The sequence below is a fragment of the Thunnus maccoyii genome, chromosome 11 (genome assembly GCF_910596095.1).
Source record: "Thunnus maccoyii chromosome 11, fThuMac1.1, whole genome shotgun sequence".
NCBI lineage: Eukaryota > Metazoa > Chordata > Actinopteri > Scombriformes > Scombridae > Thunnus > Thunnus maccoyii.
In genome coordinates, this window is record NC_056543.1 from 3,148,899 (window position 1) to 3,172,542 (window position 23,644).

General features: G+C 38.2%; 1 protein-coding gene across 1 annotated transcript in view; it reads right to left on the reverse strand.

Annotated features, from left to right (window-relative positions):
• The window catches only part of LOC121907608 (NACHT, LRR and PYD domains-containing protein 12-like), a 44,441-nt gene that overhangs the window by 2,391 nt on the left and 18,406 nt on the right, over positions 1-23,644 (reverse strand). Inside the window, exons 12-26 of the mRNA XM_042427266.1 lie at positions 23,294-23,401; positions 21,970-22,077; positions 20,646-20,753; positions 19,322-19,429; positions 17,998-18,105; positions 16,778-17,019; positions 14,902-16,693; positions 13,457-13,630; positions 12,192-12,365; positions 10,978-11,151; positions 7,457-7,630; positions 3,499-3,672; positions 2,221-2,394; positions 1,202-1,375; positions 178-351 (exon numbers count right to left, since the gene is read on the reverse strand). Of these exons, the coding sequence (XP_042283200.1) occupies positions 178-351; positions 1,202-1,375; positions 2,221-2,394; positions 3,499-3,672; positions 7,457-7,630; positions 10,978-11,151; positions 12,192-12,365; positions 13,457-13,630; positions 14,902-16,693; positions 16,778-17,019; positions 17,998-18,105; positions 19,322-19,429; positions 20,646-20,753; positions 21,970-22,077; positions 23,294-23,401 (3,966 nt within the window). The remainder of the gene's footprint in view (positions 1-177; positions 352-1,201; positions 1,376-2,220; positions 2,395-3,498; positions 3,673-7,456; positions 7,631-10,977; positions 11,152-12,191; positions 12,366-13,456; positions 13,631-14,901; positions 16,694-16,777; positions 17,020-17,997; positions 18,106-19,321; positions 19,430-20,645; positions 20,754-21,969; positions 22,078-23,293; positions 23,402-23,644) is intronic.

The following is a 23,644-nucleotide window of genomic DNA, read 5'->3' on the forward strand; positions in this document are numbered from 1 at the left end:
CTCTGTCTTTCAGTCTAATCCTGAAATCTGTAACCATTCTCTTCTCACAGCTTCACTGAGGAAAGCAGCCACTGAGAACGTTGGAGGTTCAACAGGAAATACTGGACCTTTGCTTTGATACTGTGTTTAATACAATACTGCTGACCCAGCATGGACTGACTCCAACTCTCTACTGACCTCAGAGTCTCCAGTCTACAGTGTGGACTCTCCTTAAGATCAACTAGCAGCTTCACTCCTGAATCCTGCAGCTCATTTTCATTCAGCTTCAGCTCTCTCAGATGGGAGGGGTTGGACTTCAGCGCTGAGGCCAGAGAATCACAGCTGATCTCTGACAAACTGCAGCCACTCAATCTGAATAAAGGATAAATTATGTCACTTTAGAAGACAATGTTCCTGTAGGAGCAAGAGATCTATTTGGGTTGCATGCCTATCACTCAATCACAAACAGTAGTTGTGTAGGTGTGTGCCTGTGTGGAGGTTTGTGTGTGTGTCACCAGGGCAAGGCGGTAGTAATTTATATCATCTGCACCTGCACCTCTGTTTGTAACAGAGAGGGGGTGAGTAGGGTGGTGTTATGTTCTGTTGACTGCTATCCTTTAAAAACTGTTTTTACATGCATGTCAATAAAGAGTTATAATGCAGCTATGTAACGTGTTGGACAGATATCCCTACATTAGCCCTCTCAGTGGCTAATTGTTACATTTTGATAGTCACTACAACAGTTCCTGCTTGAAATGACAGCACACCAAAGCAAATTCCTATCAATTATTTGAGAAAGGAATCTCTTATTGAGATGACAAAGTGATGAATCTTGTGTTTAAATTGAAATAAAGGTTAAAGTCATGTTGAAGATCAAATATTTAAGAAGTTAAGAATGTAGGATTTTTAATGTTATATTAAATGTTCTAAATACGAAGCTCAACAAGATGCTCAGTGTGGGTCAGGATAAAATCTGTGGTCTAATCCCATCAATAATGTTAACATGAAAACTAAGATTTGAATGTCTGAAAATATATTTTCAAGGTATTAACTATGGTTTAAAATTAAATATCTAAATAGAATTTAAATATTTGAAAACATCTGAATGTCCAAATCTGAAGGGTTTTTTACCACATAAAATCATCTCTATGTCTGCAGTTTAGTGTCACCACAACTTTCACATCATATTAATCTCAGCACAGAAATAAAAATGGTGTCTGACCTCAGAGTCTCCAGTCTACAGTGTGGACTCTCCAGAAATTCACACAGCAGCCTCACTCCTGAATCCTGCACTTTGTTGAAGCTCAGCTGCAACTCTCTCAGATGGGAGGGGTTGGACTTCAGAGCTAAGACCAGAGAAGCACAGCTGATCTCTGACAATTTGCAGCGCCACAATCTGAATAAAGAAGAAATCATGTAGCGTTAGAAGCAGATTATTCTGCTTGAAATCATTTAATGTTTAATAATCTGTTCAGATTGAAACTCCAAACACCAGAACCCAACAGGATACAAGTTAAAAAATGTCAAATACAAATAGCGAAAGAGAGCTCTCATTAATATTAATGACAACATGCTGCTACTTCAATTAAGATGTGGTGACTTAACCTCTTACATATTGCAGCCCCAGCAGTGACTACATCTATACAAACATGTCATGTTGTGCAGCCAAACACAAGTTAAAAAAAAACCCACTGACATTTATTTCAGATTCCACTCAAGATCCAAAAGTTTACAAAGATAAAAAATATGTCAGGATGGATTTTGGGAAAATAGGAAACAATGGTGTGCAAAATATCCACAATAGTTCAGTTTCATGGAATTGCGAAGCCATAAAAAAATCATAGCATTTTGTGTTTTTAATATTTCAGTCAGCATAAACACTGCATAGCCTCATAAACTTGAATGAGCAAATATTGGATGTTATATGTGTTACTGTCAAATAGAGCATTTTGTTTTTCACTTAAAGAAGGAAATTTAAGGGTAAGATGAAATTTAACATAGAAATCCAATCTTTAAGAGGTTCAGAGTGAATTGTCCAGTGTCGTTTTTTTTCTTGTTATATTTAAGATTTAAATCTGCAACTCTGACAGTCAATGGAATAAACCACCAAAGACGAAAATAGACTTTATCAATATATGCAGTGTGGATTAGCATAATATCATGCTTGTGCCTGCAGTTTAGTGTCCCCACAACTTTCACATCACATTAATCTCAGAACAGAAGTAAAAAATGGTGTCTGACCTCAGAGTCTCCAGTCTACAGTGTGGACTCTCCAGAAAATCACACAGCAGCTTCACTCCTGAATCCTGCAGCTCGTTGTCTCTCAACTCCACTTCTCTCAGATGGGAGGGGTTGGACTTAAGAGCTGAGGCCAGAGAAGCACAACTGATCTCTGACAAACTGCAGCGACTCAATCTGAATAAAGAAAACATTATGTCACTTTAGAAGACAAAGCTCCTGCTTGAAATCATTCAGTGTTTCATAATCTGTTCAGAGCTGAAGAAGGTTTAGAATGTAAAAGTTTAGAAAATGGAAACTCCAAACACCTGAACCCAACAGGATGCAGGTTGAAAGCTATCAAATACAAATAGTGAAAAATAGCTCTCATTAATATTTATGACAACATGCTGCTACTTCAATAAAGACACTGACTTAAGAGCTAATTAACCAGTGGAGCTTTTTTAATGTCATATTAAATATGAAGACAAAAAAGATGCTCAGTATCAGCATAAAGTCTATGTGGGCACAGATGTTTTAATGTTGTTGAAATTGATTAAAACAAAGATCTGAATGTTTGAAAGTACAGTATGTTTTTCAAAGCATTAACCATGGTTTAAAATTAAACATTTAAATGGTATTCAAATATTTGAAAAACAATATTGGAATGTCTAAATCTGAAGGGGATTTTACCTCATAGATATACAGTACTGTGCAAAAGTTTTAGGCACCCTAGATGTTTAGATTCACATCCGTTATGCAATACCATCAGGGACGTGTCTGATCAGTCCCAAATTTATTCATACAGCTAGAGTCGTAAAGAACTATTTTCAGCAACAAGAAGAATGATGAGTCCTGCAACAGATGGTATGGTATGGCCCCCACAGAGCCCTGATCTCAACATCATGGAGTCAATCTGGGATTACATGAAGAAGCACCTGAGGTGGCCTAAATAATAAATCCACAGAAGAACATTCTTTCTCCAGGATGGTTACAACAACCTACCTGCAAGTTACCATGAAAAACTGTTAAAGTGTACTGAGGAGAACTGCTGCTGTTTTAAAGGCAAAGCTGTTCACAACAAATATTGATTTTATTTAGGTTTCTGCTGTTTACTCAACTTTGTAAGAAGTTAATTGATAAATTAAAACAATTTATAGCAATATTTTTGTGAGCATTCTCACTTTACTTTTAGTGCCTAAAACTTTTGCACAGACGTGTAATTTTATGTCTGCAGTTTAGTCTCCCCACAACTTTCACATCATATTAATCTCAGCACAGAGGTAAAAAATGGTGTCTGACCTCAGAGTCTTCAGTTTACAGTGTGGACTCTCCAGAAAATCACACAGCAGCTTCACTCCTGAATCCTGTATGTTGTTGAGACTCACATCCAGCTCTCTCAGATGGGAGGGGTTGGACTTCAGAGCTGAGGCCAGAGAAGCACAGCTGATCTCTGACAACCTACAGGAACTCAGTCTGAATTAAGAAGAAATCAGTAGTGTTAGAAGCAGATTGTTCTGTTTGAAATCATTCAGTGTTTCATAATCTGTTCAGAGCTGAGGAAGGTTTAGAATGTAGAAGTTTAGAAAATGGAAACTCCAAACACCTGAACCCAACAGGATGAAGATTAAAAACTGTCAAATACAAACAGTGAAAAGGAGCTCCCTTTAATACTAATGATAACATGCTTCTACTTCAGTTAAGAAGGAATGACTTTGCCTCTTAAACTCTCTAGCTTCACCAGTGACTCCATCTATACAAACTCATGTTGTGCAGCCAAACACAAGTAAAAAAAATACTGACATTTATTTCAGATTTCACTCAAGATCCAAAGGTTTATAAAGATACCAAATATGTCAGACTAGATTTTGGAGAAATGCGAACATAATTATTCTCCAAACATCTACAATATTTCCATTTTATGGAACGATGAAGACATAAAAGTCATGTTATCTTCAGTTTTTGTTTCAGGCAGTATAAACATCACATATCATCATAAAGGTTTGGAAGAAATATGAATGTCTTTTTAAAATGTAAATTAAAATAAAGGTTAAATTTAAGGTGAAGATCAAATGTTTAAGAAGTTACGCCAGTGTAGGATTTTTAATGTTATATTAAATATGTTTTAAATTTGAAGCTCAACAAGATGCTCAGGGTGGATCGGCGTAAAATCTATGAGGACATATTCCATCAAAACTCTTACTATTAAAACTAAGATTTGAATGTTTCCAAGGTAACATCTCTCCGAAGCCTAAGACCAAGACCAAGACTAACCAAGGCTGGATGAAATGCCTGAGGTAGGTGAGACTGGGACCTTGCATTGACCAGTATCTCCTGAGACAAGGGTCAAGTCAGTCAAATGAAGCTCAGTGGCAGGACACAACCCACGCTCCACCAAGCATCAATATCCTGGTTGTAGAGATAAGTCATCCATGACATCTGCGAACCTGGAACCAATCTAAACACAACATATGATGGAGAAGATCCAAGGATATGGGCCACATGTGAAGTGGCCAAAGTCCAACAGCAAAAAAAGTGGGAAACAGTCGATGCAGATCTGAGTAAGATCCTGGAAGGACTTCAAGGAACAGCAGAGAAAAAGCTGGAGAGGATGAGTGACCTGATTTATGAATACGGGGTAGAAGGGTTTGGAGCAAGAGACGCAAGGAAGAATAAAACAACAACCTAACCAAAATCCAGAAGGGGACATGAAATTGAGTGCCTAGTCAAGGAGAGAAGGGACTTGAGAAAGCAAAGGAGGAAAGGTTCAATAGAGGAGAGGGAGGGAATCAATCTCCTGCAAACAGACCTTAAAGAACACCTGGCAAGACTATGGAGGAAAGAAGAACCTTAATATTTGATGTAAGAAGAAGGAGAGGGCAATAACATTGTTCTACAAGGATCTCTTTAGATTTGTGAAACCCTAGACAGTCTTTGAGCTCTTCTGTGTTACAGTGACCATCACAAAGCTGGTCAGAAACTATTTTCAAGATCTGCAGTTTTGCCTCACAACATCAGAGTACACCATGTCTTGGCAATTCCTGGAAATAGGAATAATGGCAGGATGCACCATCTCCTTGCTAGCCTTTACCATGGCCATGGAACAGATGGTCAGAGGATCCAAATGGGTGGTAGGAGGACACCTCCAGTCCATGGATGACATGACCACTCAGACCACAACCATTGCATGTACAAAGTGACTCCTGGAAAAACTTCACTGCAACAAAACATGGGCACCGACGAAGTTTAAACACAGCAAGTCCAGGACCATCTCCATTATCAAAGGAATGCTCAAAGACCAGAGATTCCACATTGACAGACCACCCATACCAACAATATCAGAAATGCCAGTCAAGAGCTTAGACAAGACCCTACTTCCAGGTAAGTTGAACCCTTGGTGCCTGCAGTTTGGATTCTTCCCCAGTTTGGTGTGGCCTCTGATGATCTATGACTTTCTCATCACCAAAGTTGAAAAGCTGGAGAGAACAGTCAGTACATGCATCAGGAAATTTCTTGGATTCCCCCAATGCTTCAGCAATATGAACTTGTATGGGAATGGGGCTCTGGAACTGCCTATCACTAGCCTTACTGAGGAATACAAATGCTCCAAGGTAAGGCTGGACATGACCCTGACAGAAACACAGGACACCACAATATAGGCAGCAGCACTTAGAGTGGCAGCAGACAGAAAGTGGAACCCATGGTGGTGCAGCAGGTGAAATCAGCGGGTGAAATCCGCTCTCAGGCATGGAGATATTATGGGCCAAGTGCAGCATGTAAGAGGCTGCTTTGGGCTAGGTATGAGTAGACCGACATGGCACAGAACAACACCTGCCCAAAAGAGAGGACTGGTGGCAAAAGAGATACAGCAGCAGCAGGAGGAGGCAGAACAATGTGCAAAGACAGTCTCACAAGCAAAACAGGGCCAATGGAAAAAATGGGAAAACCTTGAACACTGGAAGCTTGCCTGGAAGGATCTTTGGCAGACTTAGCTACATCATCAGAGCCATCTATGATGTTCTTCTCAGTTCCAAGAACCTGAACCAGTGGCTAGGGGAAGACCCGTCATGTCCCCTATGCCAAACACCAGCAACCCTATGGCACATACTCACTGGCTGCAAGACCAGCCTTAACCAAAGATGCTACAACTGGAGGCACAACCAGGTCCTTCAGCATCTGGCACTAGTACTCGAAGAAAGGAGGACAAAAAACAATGCCCTCTCTCCCCCAACCCCTGCCTTATCAAACACCATGGCCTTTGTACTAGCAGGAAAGGTACAAAAAAGGTCAACCGCAAGAAAAGAATCAAGCCTACTAGATACAGCCTGGGATTGGAAGATAAAGGTAAATCTCAATCAGAAACTCACCTTCCCATCGGAGATCATTACAACCAGTCTCAGGCCGGATCTGATCCTGTGGTCAGCCTCACAAAAGGCCCCTCTTCATCATAGAACTAAAGTAGCCATGGGAGGATGCAGTTGATGAAGCATATAAACGCAAAAAACTGAAACACTCCAATCCAGCAACTGAAGCAGAACAAAAGGGCTGGAGAACAAAGGTAATTCCTATGGAGGTCAGCTTCAGGGGTTTTGTGGTCATGTCAACAATCAGGCTGCTGAAAAGGATGGGAGTCAGCAGGAGGAGTAGAAGCGGAGGGTGTGCATATGGGATGCCAGGTGTCACCACTGAGCCCTGTGGAGGTGTTTTGGACATATCAACGAAACGTCAAGGAAGGAGGGTGCCCACCTGATGACCCCAGTGAAGCCTCGACCCCGACCTCCACTGCTGGTTATGCTTTTCAGTCCATATAAACAGGACTGAATCATTGACAGAAGAAACCTGGACTTGACTGATCCTCCTGAAGTTCTGTTGATGATTTACAGTGCACATAAAGAGGACTGAATCATTGACAGAAGAAGCCCAGACTCAACTGATTCTCTTGAAGCTCCGTTGCTGTGTGGGCTTATGAACGAAACACCAAGGAAAAAAAGTGCCCATTCAAGGAATGATTGCCAATTACAATACGAGATTGTAAAACCAAGTCCTATATGCTCAAATTTGAAAGCATGTTTTAAAAGTGTTGACTATGATTTAAAATTAAACATTTAAATTGTATTTAGATATTTGAAAACAACATTTGAATGTCAAAATTTGAAGGGGATTTTACCTCATAAGCATCATAATTCTGCCTGCAGTTTAGTATCACCACAATTTTCACATCATATTAATCTCAGCACAGAAATAAAAAATGGTGTCTGACCTCAGAGTGTGCAGTCTACAATGTGGACTCTCCAGAAAATCACACAGCAGCTTCACTCCTGAATCCTCAAGTTTATTGTAGCTCAGCACCAGCTCGCTCAGATGGGAGGGGTTAGACTTCAGAACTGAGACCAGAGGAGCACAGCTGATCCCTGACAAACTGCAGCCACTCAATCTGAATAAAGAATAAATGGTGTCACTTTAGAAGACAAAGTTCCTGTTTGAAATCATTCAATGTCTCATATGTTCAGAGCTGAAGAAGCTTTAGAATGTAAAAGTTTAGAAAATGGAAACTCCAAACACCTGATCCCAAATACAGTTTAAAACTTGTCAAATACAAACAGTGGCTCTTTGAATTTAGACACATTTTGGTGTACATTGCTGTGATGGATAATAATGTGTGGGATGAGATCCTACTGTTGCCTTCCAGAGTTTCAATCTGCAATGATTGTAAAGAGTTATAATATAGTATCCTACATAATATCTATATATCACTGTATAATTATAATAAGTATAAAAAAGAAAGTTCAACAAATTGGCCCAAATGTAAAACTCGTGTAGGCTGCATTGCTTGTAGGAATGCAACAAAATTCAGTTATTTTGGAAGGCAATATGCGCAAACATCAATACAGCAATACATCAACAGGTGTCAGCAAATCCACTGTTAAGACTGCTTGGAGATGTCCCTGACTTTCTTAAACAATTTGAAGAAGTAGTTCAGTTGCTTTTAATTAATTGCTAGGAAAGCCATCATGGTGAAGTGGGTCAGGGATGACCCTCCTTATACTCCCATGTGTAAATCTCTGATCTCCAAGGTTGTGACTCTGGAAAAATAGGACACTATATTGATGGAAGGACTCATCTTTTTCTGTAGAAATGGAAGAAACTGTTGGAATCTTTGGGAGTCAAATATAATTTGGACTTAAGTGGACAACAACTATGGACAAATGACTGAATTGGAAACATTGGACATGGACTGAATCCATATACCAATATGCTGTGTCTGAAAAGTTAAGCCAATGCGGAAGTGACTTAAACCTGCATTCTCTCGAATGGCCAGCAGGGGGCGACTCCATTGTCTATGAGAAAACGACCCTATTTTTCACTTGATTTATTACCTCAGCAAACACTTTCCTAATGAGTTTATACTGTCAATTACTAGTTTCAAGTCTCCTTCCATAAAGAATGATGTTTATTTTGTAAATTATGGTCCCATTTAGAGGAAAATAGACAATAAATCTGAGAATAGACAATTTTTCACAGTCTATAGTTGAACATAGACCTCCCCCTTCATCCTTTCAGCAGGCTGACAGTCCCTGCCCACCGAAACAAAAACACAGTTAGGGATTTGAATTTTATGATAGAACAAAAAGATGAAAAATAAAGGTTGTGACAAATGACAGTGTTTATTTTGTAGGCCTGGGATGATATGCTTATCTCCCAATTTAATACTATCACGGTACTTGGGTGCCAATTTGATTCAGAATCGATTCTTGATCCAAAACTGATTCTCAATTGAACAAATAGATTATATATTATTTTTATTCTCTTACTTGTATTTCAGTGTCTTTAGTCCACTGTAATACAATATGAAACATAACTGTCAGAGAAGATAAATGGTCTGCAAGCTTTTTATTTTAAAAAGTTAACTGCATTAATTAATGAATCAATTAATTTGAAAGCATCTTACAGTCTCCTGCCTGTATGAGAATAACAAACTGAGGGGGAGGCGGAGTGCTCTGCTGTGTTGTTATTAACATTATATCTCCAGCAGTGGAGAGCAGCATCTCTGCTGCACTGTTAGCTCTGGGGAAAGCCATTGCTTTCAAAGATGCTGAGTGGGTGCTGGGTTTTTGAGGTGAAACAGACTGAGACCTGAATTATTTTCTTCACCTCAGAGTTGTTTAATACTGCAGTGTGTGTTGGTCAGTTGGTCTCATTTGTTATTGCTGATTGTTGCTCTGTTCCATTAACAATAGTCTCTGGGTGACAGCTTAGAAATATTCACAATATACTTCATGTTCATCTTGCAAAGGTAATTATTTAGTCATTAAATCAAAGAATGCTTGCAACTGCTGCCTTTTTGAAGAGGAATTACAAGATAACTATTGCGTATGCATGCTGTAGACCGTCCGCGTGCTACACTGCCTTCAGAGTTAAGTTCCGCCTTTTTTGTTCCATCAACATCACATGCTGGAATTTTCAACAAGGCGGCAGATGGCAGGGAAAACCCTGGTCATATAAACTGGCATTGTATCACGGCGGGAAAGCCAAAACCAGTGCTGGAGTGGGGCATGGGGAGCTGCAGGTCATTTGCATAATCACAGAAACAGCCCATCAAGAACAGGACTGAAACTGAATGGTATAGAGGCATGCTGGAATGCATAATCTCAGTAGTATTTTCAACAAAAATCTTCAAAGACATGTTTTGGGACCTCAGAGACCTATATTAACTTGTTGAAAATGAGTATAATACATCACCTTTTAAAAAAAAGAAAGAAAAAGAGCTCTCGTTAATATTAATAACAACATGTTGCTATGTCAATAAACACACAATGACTTAAGAGTGACTTAGTGGAGCTTTTTCAATGTTATATTAAATATGAAGACCAATAAGATGCTCAGCGTGGATCAACATAAGGTCTATGTGGTCATAGATGCTTTGATATTATTGAAATAGATTAAAAGCAATATCAAAATGTTTGAAAGTATGTCTTAAAAGTGTTAACTATGGTTTAAATTAAATAATCAAATAGTTGTTACATCTGCCCCTGCTACTTCACCTGCCACACCTTCCACTTCCCATCCTGTGTCTCCCTAAACCATTGCCACTCCCCCAGTGACTCTCTCTCCCTGTGTGTCTTAGTGTGTGTTTGAGATTGTTTGAGTGGAGACAGGTGTGCTGGGGTCAGAGCAGAGCCCCACTAGCTGCACCCTATTCCATGATCAAGACATTTACAAATACTCAGCCCTGCCACCTCCATGCTGCCAAATTGTAGCATCTGCTTGTCAGTCTATGCTTCAAGTAATTTCTCCTGCCTCTACCAAAGTTATTTTGTTGTTGCCTGTTTCCCTAGCAGGACACTGTCTCCTCTCCCTTGCAGTGCCATCTGCTTTGTCTCCGGTCCCTGTCTCCTGCCTCTTGTCTGGTCGGCCCTGCTTCCTTGCCCTGGACCTCTACTCTACTCAGCTTCCCCCACAGATCCAACCACAGACCTGCTCGGCTCTGCCCCAAGCCCCCCTTGCCTCAGCACCAGGTTCCCATCTACCAATCTAAGCTTCCCCTGCTTTGCATCCGAGTTCCCCCTTCTTACAATGAATAACTTTATTTAACCATATTCCTGTCTCTTCGCCTCTGTCTGCACTTGGGTTCATAACAATAATATTCAAATATTTGAAAACAATATCTAAATCTGAAGGGGATTTTACCACATAAACATCACCCTTAGGTCTGCAGTTAAGTGTCCCCACAACTTTCACATCATATTAATCTCAACACAGAGGTAAAAAATGGTGTCTGACCCCAGAGTCTTCAGTCTACAGTGTGGATTCTCCAGAAAATCACACAGCAGCTTCACTCCTGAATCTTGCAGCTCATTTTCTCCCAGATCCAGCTCACTCAGATGGGAGGGGTTGGACTTCAGAGCTGAGGCCAGAGAAGTGCAGCTAATCTCTGACAAGCTGCAGCCACTCAATCTGAATAAAAAGTAAGTCATGTAGTGTTAGAAGCAGATTATTCTTCTTGAAATCATTCAATGTTTCATAATCTCTTAAGAGCTGAGGATGGTTTAGAATACAGAAGTTTAGAAAATGGAAACTCCAAACACCTGGACCCAACAGGGCGCAGGTTAAAAACTGTCAAATATAAACAGTGAAAAAGAGCTCTCATTAATATTAATGACAACATGATGCTACTTCAATGAAGACACAGTGACTTAACAGTGCAGCATTTTCTTGTTATATTAACATTTTAAATCTGCAGTTCTGACACAGTCAATAGCCTAAACCACTGAAGAAGAAAATAAACGTTAACAGTAAGATACTGTGGAGCAACATAACATCATCATTATGTCTGCAGTTCAGTGTAATCACAACTTTCACATCATATTAATCTCAGCACAGAAGTGAGAAATGGTGTGAGTCTCCAGTCTACAGTGTGGACTCTCCAGAAAATCACAAATAAAGGATCAATAAAGAATAAATTATGTCACTTTAGAAGACAAAATTCCTGCTTGAAATCATTCAAATGTTTCATAATCTGTTCAGAGTTGAAGAAATCAAATACAAACAGTGACAAATAGCTCTCATTAATATTAATGACAACATGCTGCTACTTCAATAAAGATACTGACTTAAGAGTGAATTAACCAGTGGAGCTTTTTTAATGTCATATTAAATATGAAGACCAAAAAGATGTTCAGTGTGGATCAGCTAAAGTCTATGTGGTCACAGATGTTTTAATGTTATTCAAATTGATTAAAACAAAGATCTGAATGTTTGAAAGTACAGTAAATATTTGAAAACAATATTGGAATGTGGATTTTACCTCATAGACATAATTTTATGTCTGCAGTTTAGTCTCCCCATAACTTTCATGTCATGTCATGACGAAAATAGACTTTATCAATATATGCAGTGTGGATCAGCATAATATCATGCTTGTGCCTGCAGTTTAGTGTCCCCACAACTTTCACATCACATTAATCTCAGCACAGAAGTAAAAAATGGTGTCTGACCTCAGAGTCTTCAGTTTACAGTGTGGACTCTCCAGAAAATCACACAGCAGCTTCACTCCTGAATCTTGCAGCTCATTTTCTCTCAGATCCAGCTCACTCAGATGGGAGGGGTTGGACTTCAGAGCTGAGGCCAGAGAAGCACAACTGATCTCTGACAACCTGCAGGAACTCAATCTGAATAAAGAATAAATCATGTAGATAAAAATCCATTATAATCCATCAAATCAGATCCATCAAGGTTTTTAATATATAATTCAGCATTATTACATCATAATCAATGAGCTTTTCCCTAAAATGAGCAGAGTGACTTTGTCATTGTGTTATTGTGGATCATTATGTTAGCCTTCTACAGACATCATCTAAATGTCACCACAACATTCAGACACATATTCATGTCAACACAGATCAATAAAATGCTGCTGAGCTTGATCAAGTCTATAATAAGCATCAAATTAGACATGTTGGATTAAAAAGTTTGTGCCTTACATTTTATTCATCTTCTTCCTGTAAATTGTAACAATTACGTGTAATTTCATTAAAAACACTACAGAGCTTGAGTAAATACTGAAAAATAAATATTTTTCCTCCTACCGAGGCACTTATTTCTAACCACAGATTTACTCTCATCGCCCTGCTGACTGGCTGTCATCAGTGCCAAACACCAGACTTTCACGACTTCCCTTTTAACTGGCAGTGCAAATAGACAACGTGACATCATTTTCTGACAAGAAACATCATGCACATGTTGAAGTGTCACTCGTTGTTGGTGGCAGCTCAGACATGACTAAAGATACAAACTGCATTTGAAAACATGATTTGCTCTCTTTGTCTGTACTACTGTATAAGTACGAGTTTTACAGTGTGTGTGAGAGAAACTTTATGTATAAGTTCCTGCAAAATATTGTGTTCTAAATTTTTAATATAAAAGACATCCTTCAAAATGCAATGAAAGTATTGAACTTTTTTCCCCAATTGGTTTACAGATTTGATTTTCACACACATACTAAAAATTATTAACGTTAAATTGTTCTCACAGATAATTGTCCAATAATTTCAACAGTTTTCTTACAAATATCAGACCCTTTCAACTGTAGATTAAATTCTGTAAATTCAGTGAAGCCAACTGTTCATTCATTTTGGTTTTTAAACACTTTAGTGATATATGAAAAACAATGAATCAAATAAATTCTGAAACTTCTGTCATGAATTTAATTAACTGGGTACATACAAGATGTACAAGAAGAAAACACAGTCAGTGAACTGACCTCAGAGTCTCCAGTCTACAGTTTGGACTCTCCAATCCAGCAGACAGTAGATTCACTCCTGAATCCTGCAGGTCGTTTCCACTCAGATCCAGCTCTCTGAGATGGGAGGGGTTGGACTTCAGAGCTGAGGCCACGACTTCACAGTGAGTCTCTGAGAGTCCACAGTTCTCAAGCCTGTTATTAAAAATTATATTACATTTAAATTTGCTAAAATCAAACACTTTTATCATAAATATAGACAATGCATTTTGATGACAAAGCAAATTGTGCTTGGGGGGGTCAGCGGCTCTATATAGTGCATACAGCAGGCACTGTAAAATGCTGTCTGTTGAGATAAAATGCTGACTGTCAAAACTTTTTCAACACAAATCCTAAAGTCCTGAAGTTCTTTTTCTGGATTTGTATTAAAACTAGAAGGTGAAGGATAAACTGTGAAATGTAACATTCTTTACAACTAAATAGAATAACTGTGTTCATAAGTGTAAACACACCAACTAACCAACAAACCAAGTTTTTCTTGCTCTCAAAGTTTTTGTTATAACTGAAGAACAATTGTGAGAATAACTGGTGGACAATTTTGGCCACAAGCAGCTGGAACACAGGCTGAACACATTTTAATAGTTTGTAAGTTTTATAGTGTGCATGTATGTAAAGGACGGACGTATAATATGTCAATAGCTGATATTTTATTGGCCAAGAAATGAGAACTATTGTTATTGTTTTGGTAATGGAATTTCAGCCAATAATTATGTCTGATAATGCAGAGCCTTTTTACAGTGACTGTGGACAAGTGACATCATTCTAAACCCAGTTGTGAGGGTCAGGTTTAAGGTCAGGTCTTCTGTTGGTACTGGAGCGGACTGAGAGTAACAAAGCAGACATGGTTTTAGAGTAGATTATAGTAGTGTGCACAGTCTTGCCTCTCTTGCCTTTCTCTCTTCTGCTCTCTGTGTTGCTGCCTGTTTACACAAAGCTAGTGTAACTTAAAAACAAAAATAACCTACATTGTTTTAAGATGAATAATATTAGTTATTATATTGGTATCAGCCACAACAAACAGATAATTTTCGTTTTTTATTGTCGGCCCTGAAATTGCACATCGTTGAATCTCTAATGTAAAGTGATACACACTTTACAGCATGCACTATACATTTGCATTACACTTTACTGTAATATTGATATGACTGATGTAATATTTGCTTTATAATGTTGATACTTTGTTTCCCAATCACTCTCCATACTGTAAAGTGCTCCCTTAAAATGTTTATCTTTGTTACATGTACAAAGAGTACAACGTTTAGAGACCAAATAGGCTCTTCAGCGTTGGGTACAGAGGCAACAGGAAGTATCTAAAACTTTTTGGACTGAGCACTTGGACATGAGAGATGTGTATGTGTGTTCGGTAGTGATTGATTTATAATGTTGATAATTACATCTGGACTTACACAGCCTTTCTGCAGTTCCTCACAGCTGGAATCAGTCTCTGTCGTCCCTGGTCTGATGTGTTGTACTTCTTCAGGTTCAACTCATCCAGAACCTCCTCTGACATCTGCAGCATGTAGGCCAGAGCTGAGCAGTGGATCTCAGAGAGTTTCCTCTCTGATCTGTTCTCTGACTTCAGGAACTCTTGGATCTCCTGATTTACTGAGCAGTCGTTCATCTCCATCAGACAGTGAAAGATGTTGATGCTTCTCTCAGGAGACACATAGGTGTTCATCTTCTTAAGGTTGTTGATAGCTCTTTGGATGATTTCTGGACTGTTCTCTGTCTGACCCAGCAGGCCTCCTAAGAGACTCTGGTTGGACTCCAGAGAGAGGCCATGAAGGAAGCGAACAAATAGGTCCAGGTGGCCATTTTTACTGTGCAGAGATTTGTCCATGGCTCTCTTCAGGAAGTCATCCAGGGATGAGTAACTGTAGTATTTTCCCAGGAAGTCCTTCAGTACCTCTGTATTCCTGCTGGTGTAACAGTGGTACATGTAGACTGCAGCCAGAAACTCCTGAACACTCAGATGAACAAAACTGTAGACTGTTTTCTGGAAGACCACACTCTCTCTTTTGAAGATCTCTGTACAAAATCCTGTTAACACTGAGGCCTCTGTGACATCAAGACCACACCGCTTCAGGTCTTCTTGGTAGAATGTGATGTTTCCTTTCTCCAGATGTTCAAATGCCAACCTCCCCAGCTTCAGAAGAACTTGTCTGTCAGCCTCCATCAGCTCCTTTGGACTGATCTCATGTCCCTCATCATACTTGTGCTTCTTCCTCTTTGTCTGAACCAGCAGGAAATGTGAGTACAGGTCAGTCAGGGTCTTGGGCAGCTCTCCTTTCTGGTCTGTAGTCAACATGTGCTCCAGAACTGTAGCAATGATCCAGCAGAAGATTGGGATGTGACACATGATGTGGAGACTCCTGGATGTCTTGATGTGTGAGATGATTCTGTTGGACAGCTCTTCATCACTGAATCTCCTCCTGAAATACTCCTCCTTCTGGGTGTCAGTGAAGCCTCGTACTTCTGTTACCCTGTTAACACATGTAGGAGGGATCTGATTGGCTGCTGCAGGTCGGGAAGTTATCCAGACGAGAGCCAAGGGAAGCAGATTCCCCTCGATGAGGTTTGTTAAGAGTACGCTGACTGATGACTTCTGTGTGACCTTAGACACAACCTTCCTGTTCTTGAAATCCAGTGAAAGTCTGCTTTCATCCAGGCCATCAAAGATGAACAAAACTTTACAGTCGGCGAGCTCCTCTGCTGTGACCTCCTGTAATGTTGGATGGAAATCATGGATCAGTGTGAGGAGACTATACTGTTCATCTTTGATCAGGTTCAGCTCCCTGAAGGAAAGCAGAATCACCAGACTGACATCTTGGTTTTCCAAGCCCTCTGCCCAGTCCAGAGTGAACTTCTTCACTGAGAAGGTTTTTCCAATGCCAGCGACGCCATTTGTCAGAACGACTTTGATGGTATGTCTCTGTTGGTCAGGTAAGACTTTAAAGATGTCATTGCACTTGATTGGAGTGTCATGGAGGGTCTTCATCTTGGAAGCTGCTTCAAGCTGCCTGACTTCATGTTGGGTATTAACCTCTTCACTCTGTCCCTCTGTGATGTAGAGCTCAGTAAAGATCCTGTTGAGGAGGGTTTCACCTGCTGCTTCTTCAGTTCCTTCACTCACAGATTCAGATGTCCTCCTCAGTCTTTTCTTATGTTTATCTAAAACCTCTGGGAGAGCAACATTCACTAAAAAAAGAGAAAAATGTGAGACTAAACAAAAACAATCTGACAATTATCCATTATTAACAACATAAAATCAATCAGTCTTACTTTGTACAGTGCTGGCATGACTGTCTGTTTGCAGTCCAGGTCTTGTTTTGGAACTTTCTACACACTGGGGACAGGTGGAATCTCCTGATGAAGGAGACTGGTCCCAGTATGAGGTGATGCACTGTCTGCAGAACAAGTGCCCACAGCTGGTAGAGAATGGATCCTTCAGGATGCCCTGACACAAAGAACAGTAGGACAGCTGCTCCTCCACCGAAACACCACTCCTCTTTTTCTTCTTCTCTCTGTGAAGACATGTCTTTATAATTAAAATGTCATGGTCACAAGTTGTCATTTGTGTTTTGGTGGGTTACCAACCTCAAGAGGGTGTATTATGTAATATGTGCCGTGCTGAGGGAATACACCAGAGGCAGAGAGAGAAAAAGGAGTGGAAGACGAGTAGAGTGCGGCATTCTGCTTCTTGTTGAGGCCTTGATGGACAATGAATGATAACCCTAATCGTTGAAGTATTTTCTATTTGTTTATTTGTTAATCTAGATTAACTGAAGCTGACACTGAGTTTAGTGCATGATTAGCGACATGAGAAGAGGACCAGAGCGATGAATGAGTGGAGTGATGGCTTCCTGCTTTCATAAACATGTTTCAACGCTTGTTTACTGAAGTCCTGAAATCTGTATCTGCTGCTTTCTCTACATTCTTTCTTCTTTTCCAAATAAACCGTACCATTCAAAAGTTTGGTCATCACTATCCACCTAACCTACATCCGAAAACAGACAAAAAGAAAAACTCAAACTAGGTTTGAATTTAAACATTATTTCCTCATTGCTTATAAATATCGCTTCACATAAGATTTCAAACTGAGTTAATTTTCAATAGCAGTTGTCTTTTCCATTTTCAGATAATAGTTTTTATTTTCTAGTGTAGAGGTGTGGGAGGTTATACGGATTTCCAGTGTTTGAGAATAAATTTCTTGAGAATGATTGATGAAAAAAGAATAATCCAACTCTGCATATACCTCACTGTAGCCTGTAATACATCTTGAAAAATACAAGTTGATGGAAACACTTTTTTATATCAAACCAAATCTTCTGAATTTTCCTACAATCCTGAAAAAGTGTGTATCAGTGAATCCATGATTCCATATTTAAGACTATCCTGGTTTTATTTCATGAATCTAACCCTTAGTATTTACCTGTTTCATAGAAATATGTCTAATATCTGAATCATCTTTAGGTCAGTTTAAAGTAAAAACAGTCTCTTACTTTGTGTCTGAAGGTCCAGGTTCATTACTGATGTCTGGAGGATGACCTTTGGACTGGTCACTCTTCATAGACAGACAGCTGGATACTGGAGACTCTGTTCTCTGACGTCTGCAAACACCAAGATGTTTTTATTCGTATCATGTCAATCAATGACAAATTTTCTGGTGAAAAGTCATTTTGGGAACTATCAACTGACGTCCTGCAGTGATGTCAACATCAAGCAGCATAGACAACGCTGAAGGATGGAAGAAATACACTAGCATCCATAAACATCATTGTTGTGTCAATCAATCACTAAATGTGCCAAGTTTCCACCTGTTGATGACTTGTCTCACATTAGCTCTAAGGACCGAGAGTGATGCAATGGTAAGATAAGGTAATTTGATGTTTATGTCTGCTCCTTTCTTCACGTTCTTTAGATTTGGATTTTCCAAATATATACAATCTACACTTCCCTCATCAACAAAACAGGAACCTACAATGTGAACGACAAAGCAAAACAAGACAGAAAAACAAAACTAGATGAAAAAATGCATATAAAATGAAACAGGTGACACTCCTTTATCCCACATATAAAACAATCAAGATCAACCTGAATATATTCATATTTGATCAACTTAAATGAGGCGTGTATAATTTAAAAGGACATTAACATGTGTCATACATAACTCTTTGAGACCTTTTCATCCCTACCAAGAATACCCATATTTTATCTTCAATCAACGGAAATAATCAACAATATGATCAGGACCTTTAGATTCTGACCATTTTATTATTATGTCCCAGGTGTCATCACTATCCACCTATTCTACATCCTAAAAGAAACAGAAAAACTCAAACTAGGTTTGAATTTAAAGTCACATTATTTATATCCTCATTGCTTATAACATCTCTCCTTATAAGATTTCAAATGGAGTTTAATGTATTCTTTTCAATAGCAGTTGTCTTTTCCATTTTCAGATAATAGTTTTTATTTTCCAGTGTAGAAGTGTGGAAGGTTATATGGATTTCCAGTGTTTGAGAATACATTTCTTGAAAATGATTGATGAAAAAAGAATAATCCAACTCTGTGTATACCTCACTGTAGCCTGTACTACATTTTGAAAAATAAAAATTGATGGAGATACTTTTCTATATCAAACCAAATCTTCTGAATTTTCCTACAATCCTGAAAAAGTGTGTATCAGTGAATCCATGATTCCATATTTAAGACTATCCTGGTTTTATTTCATGAATCTAACCCTTAGTATTTACCTGTTTCATAGAAATATGTCTAATATCTGAATCATCTTTAGGTCAGTTTAAAGTAAAAACAGTCTCTTACTTTGTGTCTGAAGGTCCAGGTTCATTACTGATGTCTGGAGGATGACCTTTGGACTGGTCACTCTTCATAGACAGACAGCTGGATACCGGAGACTCTGTTCTCTGACGTCTGCAAACACCAAGATGTTTTTATTCGTATCATGTCAATCAATGACAAATTTTCTGGTGAAAAGTCATTTTGGGAACTATCAACTGACGTCCTGCAGTGATGTCAACATCAAGCAGCATAGACAACGCTGAAGGATGGAAGAAATACACTAGCATCCATAAACATCATTGTTGTGTCAATCAATCACTAAATGTGCCAAGTTTCCACCTGTTGATGACTTGTCTCACATTAGCTCTAAGGACCTAGAGTGATGCAATGGTAAGATAAGGTAATTTGATGTTTATGTCTGCTCCTTTCTTCACGTTCTTTAGATTTGGATTTTCCAAATATATACAATCTACACTTCCCTCATCAACAAAACAGGAACCTACAATGTGAACGACAAAGCAAAACAAGACAGAAAAACAAAACTAGATGAAAAAATGCATATAAAATGAAACAGGTGACACTCCTTTATCCCACATATAAAACAATCAAGATCAACCTGAATATATTCATATTTGATCAACTTAAATGAGGCGTGTATAATTTAAAAGGACATTAACATGTGTCATACATAACTCTTTGAGACCTTTTCATCCCTACCAAGAATACCCATATTTTATCTTCAATCAACGGAAATAATCAACAATATGATCAGGACCTTTAGATTCTGACCATTTTATTATTATGTCCCAGGTGTCATCACTATCCACCTATTCTACATCCTAAAAGAAACAGAAAAACTCAAACTAGGTTTGAATTTAAAGTCACATTATTTATATCCTCATTGCTTATAACATCTCTCCTTATAAGATTTCAAATGGAGTTTAATGTATTCTTTTCAATAGCAGTTGTCTTTTCCATTTTCAGATAATAGTTTTTATTTTCCAGTGTAGAAGTGTGGAAGGTTATATGGATTTCCAGTGTTTGAGAATACATTTCTTGAAAATGATTGATGAAAAAAGAATAATCCAACTCTGTGTATACCTCACTGTAGCCTGTACTACATTTTGAAAAATAAAAATTGATGGAGATACTTTTCTATATCAAACCAAATCTTCTGAATTTTCCTACAATCCTGAAAAAGTGTGTATCAGTGAATCCATGATTCCATATTTAAGACTATCCTGGTTTTATTTCATGAATCTAACCCTTAGTATTTACCTGTTTCATAGAAATATGTCTAATATCTGAATCATCTTTAGGTCAGTTTAAAGTAAAAACAGTCTCTTACTTTGTGTCTGAAGGTCCAGGTTCATTACTGATGTCTGGAGGATGACCTTTGGACTGGTCACTCTTCATAGACAGACAGCTGGATACCGGAGACTCTGTTCTCTGACGTCTGCAAACACCAAGATGTTTTTATTCGTATCATGTCAATCAATGACAAATTTTCTGGTGAAAAGTCATTTTGGGAACTATCAACTGACGTCCTGCAGTGATGTCAACATCAAGCAGCATAGACAACGCTGAAGGATGGAAGAAATACACTAGCATCCATAAACATCATTGTTGTGTCAATCAATCACTAAATGTGCCAAGTTTCCACCTGTTGATGACTTGTCTCACATTAGCTCTAAGGACCTAGAGTGATGCAATGGTAAGATAAGGTAATTTGATGTTTATGTCTGCTCCTTTCTTCACGTTCTTTAGATTTGGATTTTCCAAATATATACAATCTACACTTCCCTCATCAACAAAACAGGAACCTACAATGTGAACGACAAAGCAAAACAAGACAGAAAAACAAAACTAGATGAAAAAATGCATATAAAATGAAACAGGTGACACTCCTTTATCCCACATATAAAACAATCAAGATCAACCTGAATATATTCATATTTGATCAACTTAAATGAGGCGTGTATAATTTAAAAGGACATTAACATGTGTCATACATAACTCTTTGAGACCTTTTCATCCCTACCAAGAATACCCATATTTTATCTTCAATCAACGGAAATAATCAACAATATGATCAGGACCTTTAGATTCTGACCATTTTATTATTATGTCCCAGGTGTCATCACTATCCACCTATTCTACATCCTAAAAGAAACAGAAAAACTCAAACTAGGTTTGAATTTAAAGTCACATTATTTATATCCTCATTGCTTATAACATCTCTCCTTATAAGATTTCAAATGGAGTTTAATGTATTCTTTTCAATAGCAGTTGTCTTTTCCATTTTCAGATAATAGTTTTTATTTTCCAGTGTAGAAGTGTGGAAGGTTATATGGATTTCCAGTGTTTGAGAATACATTTCTTGAAAATGATTGATGAAAAAAGAATAATCCAACTCTGTGTATACCTCACTGTAGCCTGTACTACATTTTGAAAAATAAAAATTGATGGAGATACTTTTCTATATCAAACCAAATCTTCTGAATTTTCCTACAATCCTGAAAAAGTGTGTATCAGTGAATCCATGATTCCATATTTAAGACTATCCTGGTTTTATTTCATGAATCTAACCCTTAGTATTTACCTGTTTCATAGAAATATGTCTAATATCTGAATCATCTTTAGGTCAGTTTAAAGTAAAAACAGTCTCTTACTTTGTGTCTGAAGGTCCAGGTTCATTACTGATGTCTGGAGGATGACCTTTGGACTGGTCACTCTTCATAGACAGACAGCTGGATACCGGAGACTCTGTTCTCTGACGTCTGCAAACACCAAGATGTTTTTATTCGTATCATGTCAATCAATGACAAATTTTCTGGTGAAAAGTCATTTTGGGAACTATCAACTGACGTCCTGCAGTGATGTCAACATCAAGCAGCATAGACAACGCTGAAGGATGGAAGAAATACACTAGCATCCATAAACATCATTGTTGTGTCAATCAATCACTAAATGTGCCAAGTTTCCACCTGTTGATGACTTGTCTCACATTAGCTCTAAGGACCTAGAGTGATGCAATGGTAAGATAAGGTAATTTGATGTTTATGTCTGCTCCTTTCTTCACGTTCTTTAGATTTGGATTTTCCAAATATATACAATCTACACTTCCCTCATCAACAAAACAGGAACCTACAATGTGAACGACAAAGCAAAACAAGACAGAAAAACAAAACTAGATGAAAAAATGCATATAAAATGAAACAGGTGACACTCCTTTATCCCACATATAAAACAATCAAGATCAACCTGAATATATTCATATTTGATCAACTTAAATGAGGCGTGTATAATTTAAAAGGACATTAACATGTGTCATACATAACTCTTTGAGACCTTTTCATCCCTACCAAGAATACCCATATTTTATCTTCAATCAACGGAAATAATCAACAATATGATCAGGACCTTTAGATTCTGACCATTTTATTATTATGTCCCAGGTGTCATCACTATCCACCTATTCTACATCCTAAAAGAAACAGAAAAACTCAAACTAGGTTTGAATTTAAAGTCACATTATTTATATCCTCATTGCTTATAACATCTCTCCTTATAAGATTTCAAATGGAGTTTAATGTATTCTTTTCAATAGCAGTTGTCTTTTCCATTTTCAGATAATAGTTTTTATTTTCCAGTGTAGAAGTGTGGAAGGTTATATGGATTTCCAGTGTTTGAGAATACATTTCTTGAAAATGATTGATGAAAAAAGAATAATCCAACTCTGTGTATACCTCACTGTAGCCTGTACTACATTTTGAAAAATAAAAATTGATGGAGATACTTTTCTATATCAAACCAAATCTTCTGAATTTTCCTACAATCCTGAAAAAGTGTGTATCAGTGAATCCATGATTCCATATTTAAGACTATCCTGGTTTTATTTCATGAATCTAACCCTTAGTATTTACCTGTTTCATAGAAATATGTCTAATATCTGAATCATCTTTAGGTCAGTTTAAAGTAAAAACAGTCTCTTACTTTGTGTCTGAAGGTCCAGGTTCATTACTGATGTCTGGAGGATGACCTTTGGACTGGTCACTCTTCATAGACAGACAGCTGGATACCGGAGACTCTGTTCTCTGACGTCTGCAAACACCAAGATGTTTTTATTCGTATCATGTCAATCAATGACAAATTTTCTGGTGAAAAGTCATTTTGGGAACTATCAACTGACGTCCTGCAGTGATGTCAACATCAAGCAGCATAGACAACGCTGAAGGATGGAAGAAATACACTAGCATCCATAAACATCATTGTTGTGTCAATCAATCACTAAATGTGCCAAGTTTCCACCTGTTGATGACTTGTCTCACATTAGCTCTAAGGACC